The sequence below is a fragment of the Rhinoderma darwinii genome, chromosome 4 (genome assembly GCF_050947455.1).
Source record: "Rhinoderma darwinii isolate aRhiDar2 chromosome 4, aRhiDar2.hap1, whole genome shotgun sequence".
NCBI lineage: Eukaryota > Metazoa > Chordata > Amphibia > Anura > Rhinodermatidae > Rhinoderma > Rhinoderma darwinii.
The window spans coordinates 336,810,447-336,828,076 of NC_134690.1; the positions used below are offsets into that span (position 1 = coordinate 336,810,447).

The following is a 17,630-nucleotide window of genomic DNA, read 5'->3' on the forward strand; positions in this document are numbered from 1 at the left end:
GCTCCCATACTTTGTATGGGAGCACGGCACAAAAATGCGGCCCGCGTGTGTTGGCGATCGGCCGTGCCTACAGCTCTTATAGCAGACAATAGACAATACTGCTGTTATACATTTATGCATTTTGTATCCATTTGACTTTCAAACTATAACTTAGAATTACAAAAGAAAAAATAACCAAGGTTAAATATGAAGAGAAAAATACATATAAAATATAAACATACACTTGTCTCCACCGCCTCTCGTATGCCTGTCAACCTTGAGGAGATGGTGAGAGCGCTCCGCTTACGAATACCGCATGAATACAGAAGACTCGTTTTGGCTACTCGAAGTATATACTTGTAGCAGTAATATGCACGCTCTTACATAGAGCAGCAGTCCCACAGACTATTTTCATTTTTTCCTCCCTGCTTTCCAAGAGTCATATCTTTACTTCTCCGTCGATAGCAAGACGAGGACTTATTGAACACTGCAAAAGTTGTGTTTTTTACGGACTTCATTTAATGTACCATATAATGTAATAAAAACATTGTTTTTTGGGTTTTGATTTTCTGGCGTTCACCATGCAGCAAGATGTTAACTTTATTCTGAAGGCCAGTGCCATTACGGTGATGCCAAATTTATAGTATTTTTTTTATTCTTTACTACATTTACTATATAAAAACACATTAAATTAAAAAAATTGTGTCGCCATATTCTGAAACCCATAAGTTACATTTTCCTTTTAGCGTTATCCTATTAAGAGGAGTTATTAGATTCTTAGCAAAGTAATTTTTTGTATAATGAAATTATACAATTTTATTTTTCAGTATACTTTCTGTAGTAATTCATCAGGGCTTTAAAGATCTCTACTTGTTATTCAGCGGGAAAGTTCATCTTTTACTTCCATTTAGGACTGGGCGATTCATCTAATCAATTCGATGAAAAAGCCCTGGAGTCCTGTAACTATTCTGTTTTTAAACAGAATCGTTGAATCTATTTCAGAATTTCACAATCGGGGTGAGCTACAGGAGGAAGCCCTGCTTTGCCGCATGTCACCGCCCCTCCACATAGTCCTGTGACTAAAATGAAGTCGCTCGTTTACCACTGTTGCTCCCCTGCGCAGACGCTGGCCGCCATTCCATTCATTCAGTGAGGAGACACCGGACGCAACAATGCTGTCTCCTCCCACCTCCACCTGTGGCTGCCCGACGTAATGCTCCGCAGTACTGGAACGGCATATCAGTACTGCATCTGTTAAGTCTTCTATTGGCCGACAACTTATGAAGTCGTGCTGACAGCCAATGTCTGGAGGGCATTCGGAAAATGGATGGGGGGGGGGACGTAAACGGAGATTGGTGCCGTAGCCCCTTGACATCAATGTCCATATATGGACAGTAATGCCAGGAGCAGAGCAATGTCCCAGGCAGAGCACTATTAGCACCTGGGAGATGGGGGGGGGGTGGCTGCAGGGCACCACCTGGCGGAGGAGGGGGGCTGCGTGGCACCACCTGGCAGAGGGGGGCTGCATGGCACCACCCCTGCGACATTCAGAATACATATATAGTGGAGATTGCCAACGTTGTTTTGCAAAACAAATATCCGAGGAAAGGGTGAATGCTAGTAGAGTGGAATGTACTCTGGCGTAAAGGTTGATAATACAACATTTGTTTCCAGCACAGATCTGCAACAACTTGTGGCGTTTCCCAGAAACAGAAGACCCAGCAGTCAGAACCAATTAGGGTAAGTTCACACGCCGAGTCAAAAACAGCTCCCTATTTTCATAGGGAAGACAGCTCCTGATTTTCAGACTGTTTTTAAGCCACTCACAATTCTCGCTGCGTTTTTTACGGCTGTTTTTTGGAGCGGTTTTCAATAGGTCTTTGAAAAACGGCTCCAAAAACATCCCAAGAAGTGACCTGCACTTCTTTTCCGCAGCAGTTTCTCAAAACGGCCACGTAAAAAAAAACGGCCCGTCGGAACAGAACGCCGTTTTTCATATCGAAATCAATGGGCAGATGTTTGGAGGCGTTCTGCTTCCGATTTTTCGTGTGTTAATGGCCCGAAAATAGCCTGTGTGAACATACCCTTAGGAAATGCCTAACTAAAAAAGAAAAGTTATAGACAGATTGTGTTAACATTTTATTTTAGACTTTCTTTCTAAAGGTCCTCTATCCTAATAGGAGGCTGAGTTTTATATACTTTTTTCATGATAGATAATACAGCATCTAACACGTACCATTGATGTTCGGTCTTGGAGGCAGTGCCATGCCTGCCCTGGTCCTCATCGCAATCTGGATTGGCATACCGAAAGGTACGACATTTCCATCTATTTATTATGTTTTTATAGTAACAACATTCACAAGACATTTTAATTCATTCCAACCATATTATATGGTTAAATATGGTAGCCAATCAGTACTAATAAAAGGCAATATTTAAAATGAGACTGTCCTTAGAAATAGAAAAAAAATAGGTTAGGTCTTGTCCACACGTAACAGAATTGCTGCAGAAAATTTCTGCAGCAATTCCGCTGAAACTACCAGGACTTGCGCTGCCGAACAAATGCACCATTTCCTGCGTATTTTTTACTGCAGAAAATGGTGCGTATTTTGCTGCGTTTTTCTTAATGCTGGGAGATGGTAACATCTCCTCTAAAAAACGCAGCAACTCCGTCCACTTTCCGCAGAAGGAATGGACTTGCTGCGGTCCAAAAAATAAAAATTAAAAATTAAAAAAAAGCACCGCAGGTCAATTTTGGGTCGGAATTTCTATACAGCGTGTGGATGAGATTTGTTAAATCTCACCCACTTTGCTGCTACTGTATTCTGCTGCGTATTTTCCGCCTGCAATTCCTGACGAAAATACGCAGCAATTCCGCTACGTGTGGGCAAGCCCTTACACTACGATCAGTATTCATGACACTATGGATGAAACAAAAGATAGAAGTAATATTTCAGTATAGGTGCCTATAACTTCCTAATATACAACTACATATCACAGCGTTCCAACAATAGACCAGAAAGTGAGCCAAATTCAATTTCAATGGATTGACCTGAAAGCAATCAGAATACAGGCTGTCGTTCAGAGAAAAAAGTATTTTACCAAAGGCGATGTATCGAGTTCTGTGCTTGTACATTTACATGCACATTTGGGGGGCACTATAATGGACCTCAAAAAGTTGCATGTTTCATATACAGTAGCTGTGCCGTGGAGGCATTTTACCATGTCTTCTGCACTCCATCATCACACCAGATTACATGAATGTAGAATCGTGACAATACAGTACGTCAATATATCTACGGACTAGAAGGGTCAGTTCACATGTTGCGTAAATACTATGGATTTTCCGCAACTAAATTCCACAGAAGCTAAGTGGATGAGATAGAACAAACCTCGTCTTCACGCTGCGTAAATACTGAGGAAAAAAAAACAACTCAGAAATTTACCTGCGGCGCAGTTTTATCCAGCAGCATGTCAATAGCATTTGTGTAAACGCTGCATATTTGTTGCGGGCTTTCCCCATTGAATTCAATGGGGAGGTAAAACCCGCAACAAATAGTTGTAGCGTTTTTTGCGGCGAGTTCCCAGCGAGAAAACACCCCCCCCAAAAAAATTATACTTACCCAGAAGTCTGTTTCTCCCAGGGTGGCCTCCTGGGATGACGTTTCATCCCATGTGACCACTGCAGCAGCTAATAATAGGCTGCAGCGATCTCCTGGGATGAAACGTCATCGCAGGAGGCCAGCATGCTAGCAGGCCGGCTAAGTGCTACAGTTTTCCACAGCGAAATTCCCTGCAACGCACAAGGCGGCTACGCTGCGTGCTTTTACGCAGCGTATCTTCCCCATGTGAACTTAGAGTATAGAAGAATGGGGATGAGGTAGGGGTAGCAAGTTCAGAAGATGGGTTAGGCCTTGTTCACACAGTGCTGATTTTGCATGTATTTAAGCTAAATCCAGTAACGGAACCTAAACAAAAAGACGAAACAAAAAATAAAAAATATATATATATATATATAAAAGGAAGGCCTTAAACGTCTGCTCTCCTGGATGCAATTCTGATTTTGGATTGAAAAGAACACATGCAAAATCTGCAGGAAATCTGAAATGTTTGAACAAGGCTTTAGACTTGATAAGTCAAGTCTAGCTCTGACTAGCTTGCTTTTTTTTTTTTAAAGAAACGACTTTATCTGGAAAGTGATAAATCTCATATTTCAATGTTTTTATTGAGCAGTTGAAAGCTGGGAAACCTTTCATTTAGTTACTAGATACAAGTAGAGTGGTTAAAATGAGGAACGAAGCCAAAAGACACAAACATGTCACGAAAAAGAAGACACTGTTCTACTCCCCTTTCAAGTCCTACCCTTATGTAACAAAGCATGTGAGAAATGAAAATAAACTACAAAGTACAAATCTGATAATACACATGTAGAGACAATGTAGCATTTTACTGATAAACTGGGCCCTGTAGCCTTTTGTCCCCTCACTAGCATAGTAGCGTATTGTATTTTGTAGGACCGAAAAAAGACATACGCCCATGCAGTTCACCCAATTACTCTGCAATGTTGATCCAGAGGAAGGCAAAACCCAATAGTCCTCTTTCCGACTCACATATGGCAATCCTAATAAATTCATGGATCAATGACCCATCTCCAGTAACTAGTAAATATAACTTTTAGTATTAATACACTCAAGAATTAGAGAATATAAAAAACATTACCTATTGAAAAGACGACGGATATCAATGAAAGTATACACTAGTGGAAACCAGGAGAACGCAACATATAGCCTAGAACGTGTTAAAAAATTATTTCTATGTATGGGTGGAAATAGAGTAAGAACTCCTATGCATTTGTGGCTCCCAGTAAATCAGTATCACTGAGCTCTCAGTGGTAGCAATGGTCTCAGAGCCGCAGTAAGCCCAGGGATGCTCAAAGCCCAGAAAGACAATGCTCTAAGAAAGTGGTCCCCAAACTCTGAGGCCGGACCCACTTTTGTTGGGTCCCCCCACTACCGTACTTCGTCCCAATTCATCTGACCTATGTCAACATCATTCACAGTTAGATGCCGGTACTTCACTCCATTTGAAAAATAAGTCCCTGCAACATCTAAAACAACGACAATTGTGCAGGCGGGCTCAAGGTGTACTGCTTCTACGTGTCGCTGAGGCCAGACTATGGCTGCTGATGGTGGGTCATTCCCCCCCCCCCCCCCGTGCTAAACCCCTGAGCAGGCCTCTCCACACAGTATAATGCCCCCAACAGTTGCCTCCCCACACAGTACAACACCCCCTTAGCTGCCCGCCCCCCACAGTACAGTGCCCCATGCAGAATTCCATGCACGTGCTGCAGAAACAGATATTCACATATATAGAATGGATATTTCAGTCGCTAAAATTTCTCCAACGAATTTGCCGCATGTGAACATTAGGGCCTAGGGCCTTATTCACACAAGCGTGACTGATTTTAGTCTGCAAAAAAATGACCCTTTTTCCTGCATACGAATGTACGTGTGGTGTGTGATTTCCACGTGTCTATTTTTTATCCTCTACAATCATTTGCTGGTTCTACTTTTCTTAAGCAAATGATTCATGAAAAACGTTCAGCCCACGGATGGCCAAAATTACAGGGTTGCAGAAGTATGGAATTCCATTTTGGCAAATTATTAGAAGCGCATATAAAGAACAACTCTTTCAGCTACCTGGAAAACTGTTGTAAACAAAGACAAAACAAATTACACAGAAAATAAAGACTGGTTTCCAAAAGTTCTTTAAGAAGGCTAGAAATCCCAGGAGCCACAGTGCCTAAAAAATGCCTGCTGGTTTTTGCCAAAGATAACGCGTCAGTTCGGCTAGGGCTACGCGGCAACACTTTGTACGAGACATAGTTGCCTAAATCGCAAGTAATGAAGGTGAATGTGGCTGTATCGCGACCAAACCCGATTGATTTCTTATGACTGACATGTGAGGCCACATTCACCTTGGTTACTTGCGATGCAGGCAGCGCGACACAGTGATCTTTGGCCGTGTGACTTATGTTGGCTCCGAAATCGCCGTGTAGCCCTAGCCTTAATAAATATTCATACCACTAACCGGTCCATTAAAGTGATATTCTTGGCAAAAGCTAAAAATGCAGCTATTATCCAAAGTGGATAGATATGCCTAACTAAGCCCCACAGTTTTACTTACTGGGGGGGGGGGGATCATCTGCATTTTCTGGCAGGCCATCCCTGCAGTCTGCCTGTACGCTCAGGTTCCGGGCAGCGGCTGTCCTGTCAGTCTTAGGAACCTTAATAGTACGTGACTCACCTTGTGGACACTTGCAGATTTTGCAGTAACTTCCTATCCAGGTTCCTGGGTGGGTCATGACCACCACTGCAAGGGACCCGTGTGTACAGGTAGGCAACAGGAGCGGCTCCCCCGATCAGAAGGAACTATGGCTGGATTCACACGAGCACATTACGTCCGTAATGGACGGACGTATTTCAGCCGCAAGTCCCGGACCGAACACACTGCAGGGAGCCGGGCTACTTGCATCATAGTTATGTACGACGCTAGGAGTCCCTGCCGGACAACTGTCTCGTACTGTAATCATGTTTTCAGTACGGGACAGTAGTTCCACGGAGAGGCAGGGACTCCTAGCATCGTACATGAGTATGACAGCCGAGATTTCTGCCGCTCACTCTCTTCCCCTACTCACAGTGCGAAGTGCATGTGAGGAGGAGGATATTTTTTTTGCTCCCTGTAGGAGGGGAATCCCTAATACCCAGCCACAGTGTTGCCGAAGCTGTGGCCGGGGATTCCGATTCAGGAGAAGTACCTGACTTCACTTTCCATATATGGACATTGAAGTCAGGGACTTCTCCTGGAACGGTCCCCTACAGTGGCGCTTATCTACAGGAAGGTAAAAGAGTGCCATCTATGGGGGGGGGTGCTATGGAAAAGGGGGGCCAGTGTGGCACTACCTACAGAGGGCAGCGTGTGGCACTACCTACAGAGGGCAGCGTGTGGCACTACCTACAGAGGGCAGCGTGTGGCACTACCTACAGAGGGCAGCGTGTGGCACTACCTACAGAGGGCAGCGTGTGGCAAAAAATGTACAAATGAAATTCATCCGATTTTAAAACGGACAGGGAATAAAAACTGATGCAAAACGGGTCAAAAATCGGCTGTTAAAAATGGAAACACGGCCCGGAACAGATGCAAAACGGCCGAGAAAAACGGACCAAAACACATTTTTAAATCGGCCGACACTCGGACCCTATCGTGTGAATAGAGCTAACTCTGGTCCTGTAAGTCCAGAGGTCAGTCCCACTGAATGAATGAAATCCTTTCCTATATGACCTGTCAATCACCGAGTAGGACCACTTTCCAGATTCATAAGACGGAAGTGAACAGAAATGTACATCAATATATTACAAGTTACTAAACTATTTATCAATCTGCTCAGCTTCCCTGCACATAGGACAAAATATTCACTGCGACAGATAAGTTTCAATAGATGTTTTTTGACACTCCACTTTAAAGAGGCTCTGTCATCACATCATAAGTGCCCTATCACCCACATAAGGAGATGGGCGCATTAATGTAGGTGACAGAAGTGCTTTTTATTTTGAAAAATGATCTATTTTTACCACGTTATGAGCGATTTTAGCGAATTACTTTCTTAATGCCCAACTGGGCATGTTTTTACTTTAGACCAAGTGGGCGTTGTACAGAGCAGTGTATGACGCAGACCAATCAGTGTCATACACTTCTCTCCATTCATTTCCTCAGCGCATAGGGATCCTGCTAGATCAATATGTGCTGTCTTATACTGACGCATTAACGTTACTGAAGTGTTTAGACAGTGAATAGACATTCCCTCCAGCCAGGACGGATGTCTATTCACAATCCCGACACTTCGTTAACGTTTATGTGGTACTTAGAGCAGAGCAAGCGTAATCTCGCGAGATCACGCTGTAAATGATAGGTTACAGGGAGATTACGCTTTGCTCTGCTGTAAGTACCACTGAAACGATAACGAAGTGCCGGGATTGTGAATAAACATCCCGTCCTGGCTGGAAGGAATGTCTATTCAGTGTCTAAATACTTTCAGTAACGTTAATGTGTCAGTATAAGACAGCACATGCTGATCTAGCAGGATCCCTATGCGCTGACTAAATGAATGGAGAGACGTGCATGACGCTGATTGGTCAGCTTCATACACTCCTCTGTACAACGCCCACTTGGTCTAAAGTAAAAACGCGCCCAGTTGGGCATTAAGAAAGTCATTAGCATAAAGCTAAAATCGCTCCTAACGTGGTAAATATAGATCGTTTTTCTAAATAAAAAGCACTATTGTCACCTACATTATAGCGCCGATCTCCTTATGTAGCAGATGGTCCACTTATAATGTGGTGACAGTCTCTTTAAAGAGGCTCTGTCACCACATTATAAGTGGCCTATATTGTACATGATGTGATCGGCGCTGTAATGTAGATTACAGCAATGTTTTTTATTTAGAAAAACGATCATTTTTGACGGAGTTATGACCTATATTAGCTTTATGCTAATAAGTTTCTCAATGGACAACTGGGCATATTTTACTATATGACAAAGTGGAAGTTGTACAGAGGAGTGTATGACACTGACCAGTCAGCGTCATACACTTCTCTCCATTCATTTACACTGCAAATAATTGCTATGTGCAGTCACATAAACATACTATAACGCTACTCATGTGTCATGACAATAAATATACATTACCTCCAGCCAGGACGTGATATCTATTCAGAATCCTGACCACTTCTGTAGCGTCTCTGTGAGTTACAGCATAGCAGGCATAGTCTTGCGATATTACGCTGTAAGCTGTCATTCACAGTGAGATCTCGCTGTGCTGTAACTCAGAGACGCTACAGAAGTGGTCAGGAGAATGAATACACATCACGTCCTGGCTGGAGGTAATGTATATTTATTGTTATGAAACATGAGTAGCGTTAGTGTGTTTATGTGACTGCACATAGCGATAAAGCTACATCGCTATTTGCAGTGTAAATGAATGGAGAGAAGTGTATGACGCTGATTGGTCAGCGTCATACACTCCTCTGTACAACGCCCACTTGGTCAAATAGTAAAACACGCCCAGTTGTCCATTGAGAAACTCATTAGCATAAAGCGAATATAGGTCATAACTCCATAAAAAAAAATCGTTTTTCTAAATAAAAAAAACAAAACACTGCAGTAATCTACATTACAGCGCCGATCACATCATGTACAATATAGGGCACTTATAATGTGGTGACAGAGCCTCTTTAAGCAAACTTTAATGGAGTGTACAAACATGCAAGACACTTCTCCGCAACAGCAGCAGGGCACACCTGTTCTTAGGATTAGTGGGTGTCACTGCGGTCCTACCACCTCTGACAAGACTTTCATGGTATACCATAAATACGGAGGTAGAAAATCCCCTAGAAACTTACTTTCATGTGTATCGGTAGAAGTGAGGCAGAAAGCGGCTTTACCTGCCACAATGTAAAAAAATAATAAAAAGCAGACATTTCTAATGCCATGGAATTCTAAAATTGACCAAGAAGACTACAACTTCAGACAGCAAAGGAGAACAAGGATTCCATTCTGTCTGTAAACTTACATATAGGAAATATTAGATCAGAAAGTAAGGTTAAAAGAAATCCCCATTAGGGTGTATTCACATGGTGAAGTTGACGCGGGGCCAAAAACCACACCAAAAAAAAGCAGCACACTTTTTTTATTGTGATTTACCGCGGTTTCTGTGCTACCTGCAAAATCGTGGCAAATCGATGTAAAACGCATGCATATTTCTCAGTGCAGTTTTTGGCCACACAGCAAAAAAAAACATTGCAAAATGGCACCATGTGAATAAACCCTTATGGTGGCATGCATGGGAAGATGGGATCAATTGGGAGATGTATTAATACTGGATAACCAGTATAGAACTAGAACGGTGTAGGAGAAATTTGGCGCATCTTGCTAGACATGTTAGACTCTTCTCTCTAACTTACGCCACATCTTGGCTAGCATACTTTAAAGGGAAGGTGTCATGAAATTTATTTATTTTTTATCATATTGCTTTTAGTATGATAAAAAAATAACATTTATTTATTTGTGTTCGTGTGTTCTACTTTTTACTTCTCTATGGGGGCTGGCATTTTTTTTTTCATCTCTGTATGTGTCGATTAACGACACATACAGAGATGGAATACGGCACATACATCCCCATAGAGCATGCGAACGGGAGCCGTTCCATTCACCACAGCGTACGCCGTCTGTGTGGGAACGGCGCATGCACCGCTCCCACACAGCCCAAAACGAAGCTCGTTAGAGCGAAATCCGGCGCCATTTTCATGTGGACCGGAAGCTGCTGCCGGACAGTCAGATGACTTCCGGCCATATGTTCAAGGAAGCGAAGATGCAAAGAATAGGAGCGGAGGCGTCAGAAGCAGGTAAGTTATGTTCGTGTTATACTGTCTTTAGCACTGTATCTAATCCTCCTACACTGTGCATTCGCTCAGAAAACGGCGGCACACAGTATAGGAGGTTTGAAGATTCAACCCCCTCCTCCTGGCACTAGCCAGAATAAGGGAGGGGGCATTGTGTGAGGACACTAGAGCGAGTGTGTCTACCCCAAATTTGCAGCATAAAGCAATGAGGTTGCTTTACCACATTGACCATGCTACAGTTTTGGGAACTGCTCCCTCTAGTGACGAGCACATGGAAATGTTATAAATTAGAATCTAATTTATAATATTTCCTGACTTGTGAAAAAATCAAAACAAAACAATAATTGTTTAACCTCTTAACGCCGAAGGACGGATATATCCGTCCTCAGCAGCTGCTAGTTCGCGCAGGAGGACGGATATATCCGTCCTGTGATGGCGCGGGTACTGACACTGTACCCACACAATCAGCGGGAGGAGAACGGTTGTTATACACAGCCTGGCCCCTGCTGCAACTGCCGGAATCGAAGCGCGCTCAGATTCTGGCAGTTTAACCCATTAAATGCTGCTGTCAATAGTGACAGCGGCATCTAATGTGTTTGACAGAGGGTGGGAGCTCCCTCTGCCACCCGATCAGCGCCCTCACAAAGAAATAGCGGGTCGCCGTCCGGTTTCCATGGCAGCCGGGGGCCTAACAAAGACCCCCAGGTCTGCCTTCAGCAAATGCCTGTTAGGCGATGCCGGAGGCATGACCTAACAGATTGCCTGTCAGTTTTACACTGACAGGCAATAATGCTTTGGTATATTAAGTATACCAAAGCATTATATATGCGATCGGCAGATCGCATAGTGAAGTCCCCTGGTGGGACTAAAAAAAAAAAAAAAAAAAGTAAAATCAGTTAAATAAAGTTTGTGAAAAAAAAAAAAAAAAAAAGTCTAAATAAAATAAAACGACTTTTTGCCCAAAAAGTGGTTTTATTTAGTAAAAGTGACAAAACAAATAACACATACAGGGTATCCCCGCGATCGTAACAACTTAAACAATAAAATGAACACATTAAACCGCCAGATGAACAGCGTCCCAAAAAAAACGCAAAAACCAACGCCAAAATTCCCTCTTTTCTCCCATTCCCCCCATAAAAAAATTAAATAAAAGTCAATCTATAAATCCTATGTACCCCAAAATAGTACTAATGAAAACTACACATTGGCCCGCAAAAATCAAGCCCAAATACGGCCACATTGACGGAAAATAAAGAAATTACGGTTCTTGGAATGCGGCGATGCAAACACACGTAATTTTTTTCTAAAAGGCTTTTTATTGTGCAAACGTAGGAAAACATAAAACCTTTACATATTTGGTATCCCCGTAATTGTGCCGACCCATAGAATAAAGTGAACATGTTATTTACGCTGCATAGTAAACGGCGTAAATTTAGAACGTGAAAATCAATGCTGGAATAGCTGCTTATTTTCAATTCTCTCCTAAAATAAAGTTAATAAAAGTTAATCAATATATTATAAGCATCTAAAAATGGTACAATTACAAAATACAACTCGTCCCGCAAAAAACAAGCCCTTATACGGCTAGGTCGATGGAATAAAAAAAAGTTACGACTCTTGGAATGCGACCGTGAAAAAACAAAAAATAATCCTTGGTCATTAACGTGAGAAATGGCCTGGTCATTAAGGGGATAACTAAAAAAAAATATATAAAAAAAAAAATTCTAGCGACACATTCCCTTTAAACCAATAAGCCACATCCCTTTTACTAGGCACTTTTCAAAAAGGTGCAAAGTGTGTCTGAAACACAAAAAAAAAAAATTTGCCATACGGCATGAATACAGCGCCCTTTTTGGCTTTGTGAATCTCCACCAATCTTTCTAAAATATCTTTGCATATAAGGACTTCAGACAAGCAATGTAAATCCAGTCGCTACAACATTTCTTATATCCTATGTAGAGTCTAGACCCAGGGAGAACAAGTATATACAGATGAACAAGCCACTCTCTCCATTATGGATGAGCTTGTAGAAAATATGCAACTTATTCTGTATTGAAATTTTCCTTCTGTTTTGTTGCCATGAAATTCCTGACAAGCAGCACTGTGTTGTCATCATCTTATGAATAAATGATGGTCTCAAAGGAGAGAGAAAACCCAACAAAAATAAAGAGGAGATGCCTCCCCGACATGAGACGGCTAGCAACACAGAATTCGGCAAGCTTGATTTTGCGATTAGTACGTGCAATATACAGACAGCTATGACATCTAAGTAAACTGGGCGGTGGTATAGTATAGTAAATAGAGCTTCCTCCTCCGAGCTGGCACATTGGCCACAAAAATAAACCAATGTGCAGGATGCCCGGCTAGTATGGACTTGTGAAACATGCTTGGATAAATGCCAATTTCTGTGAGATTCCAGCAAGGCAAACGTAATCTCGTTTGAAATGACAGGTTACATCGTAATCTCACGAGATTACGTTTGCCTTGCTGGAATCTAACAGAAAAGATTCAGAAGTGGTCAGGATTCTGAATAAACATCACGTCCAGGCTGGTAGTGATGTATATTCATTATCGGGACACTGCAGTAATGTTAGCGTTTGTGTATGTGGCTGCACATAGCGATATAGCTATATCGCTAGTGCAGTGTAAATGAATGGAGAGAAGTGTATGACGCCGATTGGTCAGCGTCATACTCTTCTCTTCACAACGCCCACTTCGTCTAAAGTAAAAACACGCCCAATTGGGCATTAAGAAACTCATTAGCATAAAGCTAAAAATCGCTCATAAAGTGGTTTCAAATAGATTGTTTTTCTAAATAAAAAGCATTACTGTCACCTACATTACAGCGCCCATCTCCTTTTATAGGAGATAGGGCATTTATAATCTGGTGACAGAGCCTCTTTAAAGAGGCTCGGTCACCAGATTATAAGTGCCCTATCTCCTACATAATCTGATGGGCGCTGTAATGTAGACAACAGCGCTTTTTATTTTGAAAAACAATAATTTTTGACAAAGTTATGAGCAATTTTAGATTTATTCTAATTAGTTTCTTAATAGACAACTGGGTTTTTACTTTTTACCAACTGGGCGTTGTGAAGAGAAGAGTATGACGCTGACCAATCAGTGACCAATCAGCATCATACACTTCTCATTGGTCCAGCCCAGCTTCTTTCACTGCACAATCACACTGTAACAATCACACTGTGATGGAACAATGAGAAGTGTATGATGCTGATTGGTCAGCGTCATACACTTCTCTTCACAACGCCCAGTTGGTCAAAAGGTAAAAAACAAATTAGCATAAATCTAAAATTGCTCAACTTGCTCAAAAATGATCGTTTTTCAAAATAAAAACCACTGTTATGTACATTACAGCGCCGATCAGATTATGTACGAGATAGGGCACTTATAATCTGGTGACAACCTCTTTAAGACAGCGCTTAGACTACATTGGTTTAGGCCTTGTGCAAAAGGCTGTAAATAAGCTCCATGCATGACTGTATGTTTAGTGAAGAGGATCCTGGGACATTGGGAAAGTATTTACAAACGTACCTGGACGGGATCCGATCCATTCCTTGGCACTAAATATATGGCCGCTACATAGAGCTGTATTACGGCCGAGAGTCTTAGGGCTTTGTCCACACGTACTGGATTTGAGGCAGAAAATTTCAACAGCAAATCCAAGGAAGCCGCAGTGAAACTCGCACCAAATCGTGCGGATTTTGGCGCAGACTTGCTTGTGAATTTGCCGCTTTGGATCAGCTAAAATAATTAAAAAAAAAAAAATAAAATAGCTATACTCCCCTCCCTCTCTCCTGGTAGCTCCTTCGTCGATCCCTGTATCCTGGCCTCCAGCAATAACGTGTCAACGCACGTGAACACTGCAGCAGTTAATTGCCTACACAACATGTCATCGCTGAAGGCCAGACTACAGAGACTGGTGGAGGACCAGACATGCGTTACCAGAGAATCGGCAGAAAACGGGGAAGGTGAGTATAGCGTTTGTTTTAGTTACTTTAAACTTCTTTTTTTTTTTACCTTACAATTCCACACCAACAACTTTTGTTGCAGATCTACAGGTAATCCGCATAAAATCCGGAACAATTTGGTTTTGTCGCAGATTTTGACTTCCCCATTGAACTCAATAGGGAAAATCAAAAAATAACTCAGCTCCCAATACGCATCAGAAAGGAGTATGCTGGGGATTTAAAAAAATAAATAAAAAAGCTAGTGCCTAGTACTGTAATCCACAACAGATTTTGTGACAGGAAAATCTGAAGCAACAGCGCAACTTGTTCACACGTGGAAACCAAAACGAGAAGAACTAAAGTGTTAATAGAACCTTAGCTGTCAGATTAGATGCGCTGAATCATTTAGCCAACGATGCCAATGCTCCAACCTGACATATCATATTGAAACTCAGCCCAATAATCAAGTTTAGTAATGTTCCCACGTGGCATCAGAACCAAGACTTGCAAAGCCCATGTGTATCAGAATGTGGCTATAAGGGTATGTTCACACGGCTTATTTTCGGCCGAAAAATCGGAAGCGGAACGCCTCAAAAAAAATCTACCCATTGATTTCAATGGGGACAACAGCGTTTTGTTCCGACTGGCCGTTAGTAAGCATGTGCACATAGCCTAACTGTTCAAGAGGCTGACGGTAAAACCTATAAAGCAGGAGGATCTTCTAAACAGCCACAGGAACGCTGCCATCACTGTCACTTCAGTACGACGATATGGCTCCTTTGTGTTCTCCAGCGCTGATATCATGACCTATTTATTTGGACATAGCTGTTTATATACAATCCATAAAGATAATAATCTGTGCGAACCTGTATAACACCATTAGCCAAAAAGGACCAAGCCCTATCCAGACCTATGAATATGCATCTAAAATTACAATGTTTCACATCAATGTATGCCAGGCATTCCATACCAGAACAGCCAACAGCAAAAGCTATACAACATTTGACTGCCTTCACCGCCCCCTCGAGAAACGCACACAACCGTGATGTTCACAGATCCATGTGGTTTCCGCAAAAACTCAGGACGTGTCATTTTGTTGTCCGTATTTGCGGATCATGTGACCTACTCCGGTAGTTGGGACCAATTCCAGCCTTCCTTATTTTTTTGCGGATCCATGAATACTAATGGCACATGGATGAACTATGGAAGGTTTTTTTTGCAGACAAATGGACCGCAACGAATACTGTAAACTGCGGAAATCAGATTCACCTTTTTTTTCAAGTGCCACAACTATAAGAACTTTCATAGAGGGCAATAAAAAGCAGGTCATAAATGTTTGTCACAGCTGCAGCTGAGTGGGCCCATCGGGGCTACCTGACTCCTGGGATCGCTAACATCAGCCACACAGGCAAAAGCTATAAAACAAAAGTGTGCACTCATGGGGTTGGGGGTCTCAATTTTCAGTAAATAGAGGCGAATGGGGGACTGCAGGTTTTAAGTTGCAAGAAATCAGATCTGTGTTAGAAGAGTCATCGGCCCTCATAATCTGGGAAATAAGATGTCAATATGTGCAATGATCAGGGACGGACTACACGCAGTAGAGATTAGAAGCCGGTCAGTCAACTCCTGGGGCCAATTAGAATTATTATGTAGCCTAACAACAGGAACTTCATAGACTAAAAATAAAAGTTAAAAAGCACCAGAAGAAAGTTGAGGTACATTGGATAACTGGCTCATTGGATTTTACCAGCCTTGGCAACAATATTCCTTTACAGGAGGAGTAAATAGGTTTCACGGATGCAAAAAAATGCAGGATCATTATGACACCATGTGAGGAGTGATGAATTCCTGCTAAACAGGACATAGGTTATTTAATAGGGGATAAGAATTTAAGATGAAGTGAGACGACTGCAGGTTTATCATCATAAGGTGAAGGAAAAGGTCGGAGAAATGTGGATCCAACTTCACCCTGAACACCAATGATTTCTTAAAGGGGATGTTAATCTTTGGCTGCCTAGGCGTACACCAGGTATACAGGCAGGTCTCCCTTACACATATATACAGATATTCTATAAAGGGAGGCGGCAACGTGGGTTATCTTCACTGTACTTTACCTTTAACTATGTAGGCAGAAAGAGGCAAATCCAAACACCCCCCCCCCCCCTCTTCCAACATGGATTCCTCCCACAGAATACATCAACAACTATGTAACTAACAAGTTAAAAAGCTGTTTACCAATTGAGCCACTCACACAATAACTGTACCCTGGACCTTCTACACCTGCATTACCCACTGCACGCACGTATGCAGCCCCCCTGCGAGCGCATGCTGTGTGCTGTCACATGTGGATGATCCCATTGATGACAGAATACATATTTATACATAAAATGATGGCTCACCCCTCCACCCCCTCCTCTGCAGTGACAGATCCCAGTGTTATTACCTGCAGCTCGGCCCTCTCCACCTCCCATTGCGCTCTCTCCACCTCGAAGCGGGCCCACTCATGCTGCAAGAAGTGCAGGATGCCCGGGATGCTGTACTGGGCCCTGCCCGCCGCTCCTGTGCCGCCTCCTCCTGCACCGCCAGCCGCCGAATCACCAGCCCCGACCTCAAATCCTTTTCCGGCTCCCGCAGTCCCTGCACCGGACAGCAACGAATTGTTATTATTGTTAAAGAAAACGCCGGGCCCCGCCTGCTCGTCCATGGCAGCCCTCGCAGCAGGGGCCGCGGTTACCACCGAGCGGCCGCCACCGATCCCTTCTAAGAATGAGGTGAAAGAGCCGGGGGAGGGACAGGCGCTCACACAGACGGTAATGCTGCGACTCCGCAATGGCCGCGTAACGTCACATAAGTCCCGTCCACTAACGTTCTGCACCCTACAACCCGGGCTCCGCTGCCGCCCACACTCGAAGGAAGAGAAGCTGCTGCCTGGGCGGGTCTCCTGCCTCTCTGACAGCGGCGCCGTGACGTCACGTAAGACCAGAAGCCGTAAGGTTCGGCACCGCCCTTACCGCCTGTTCTTCCTGGTTAGTTTTTTTTTTTTTTTCCTTTATGGAACTTTATTAACAATAGTTACAAATCACACATACACATTTCAAACATCAAACTAGTCTCGCTGGAAGCGCGGTTGTCAGACGTCCATCTCCGATGCTGTGGCTTCCCGCTGTCTTTCAAGATTTGACCCTAAAAATAGCTCTTTTTGGCTTAGACTACAATGGGCACTGCG

General features: G+C 42.9%; 1 protein-coding gene across 3 annotated transcripts in view; it reads right to left on the minus strand.

The window, feature by feature from the left end:
• The window catches only part of STRN (striatin), a 90,883-nt gene extending 73,494 nt beyond the window's left edge, over nucleotides 1-17,389 (minus strand). The window contains exon 1 of one of the 3 annotated variants that reach the window (XM_075862851.1): nucleotides 16,848-17,389. In XM_075862851.1, the coding sequence (XP_075718966.1) occupies nucleotides 16,848-17,108 (261 nt within the window). In that variant the 5' untranslated portion in view covers nucleotides 17,109-17,389. The remainder of the gene's footprint in view (nucleotides 1-16,847) is intronic. The other 2 variants (XM_075862854.1, XM_075862853.1) reach the window with 2 other exon arrangements.
• Nucleotides 17,390-17,630: the final 241 nt, after the last annotated feature.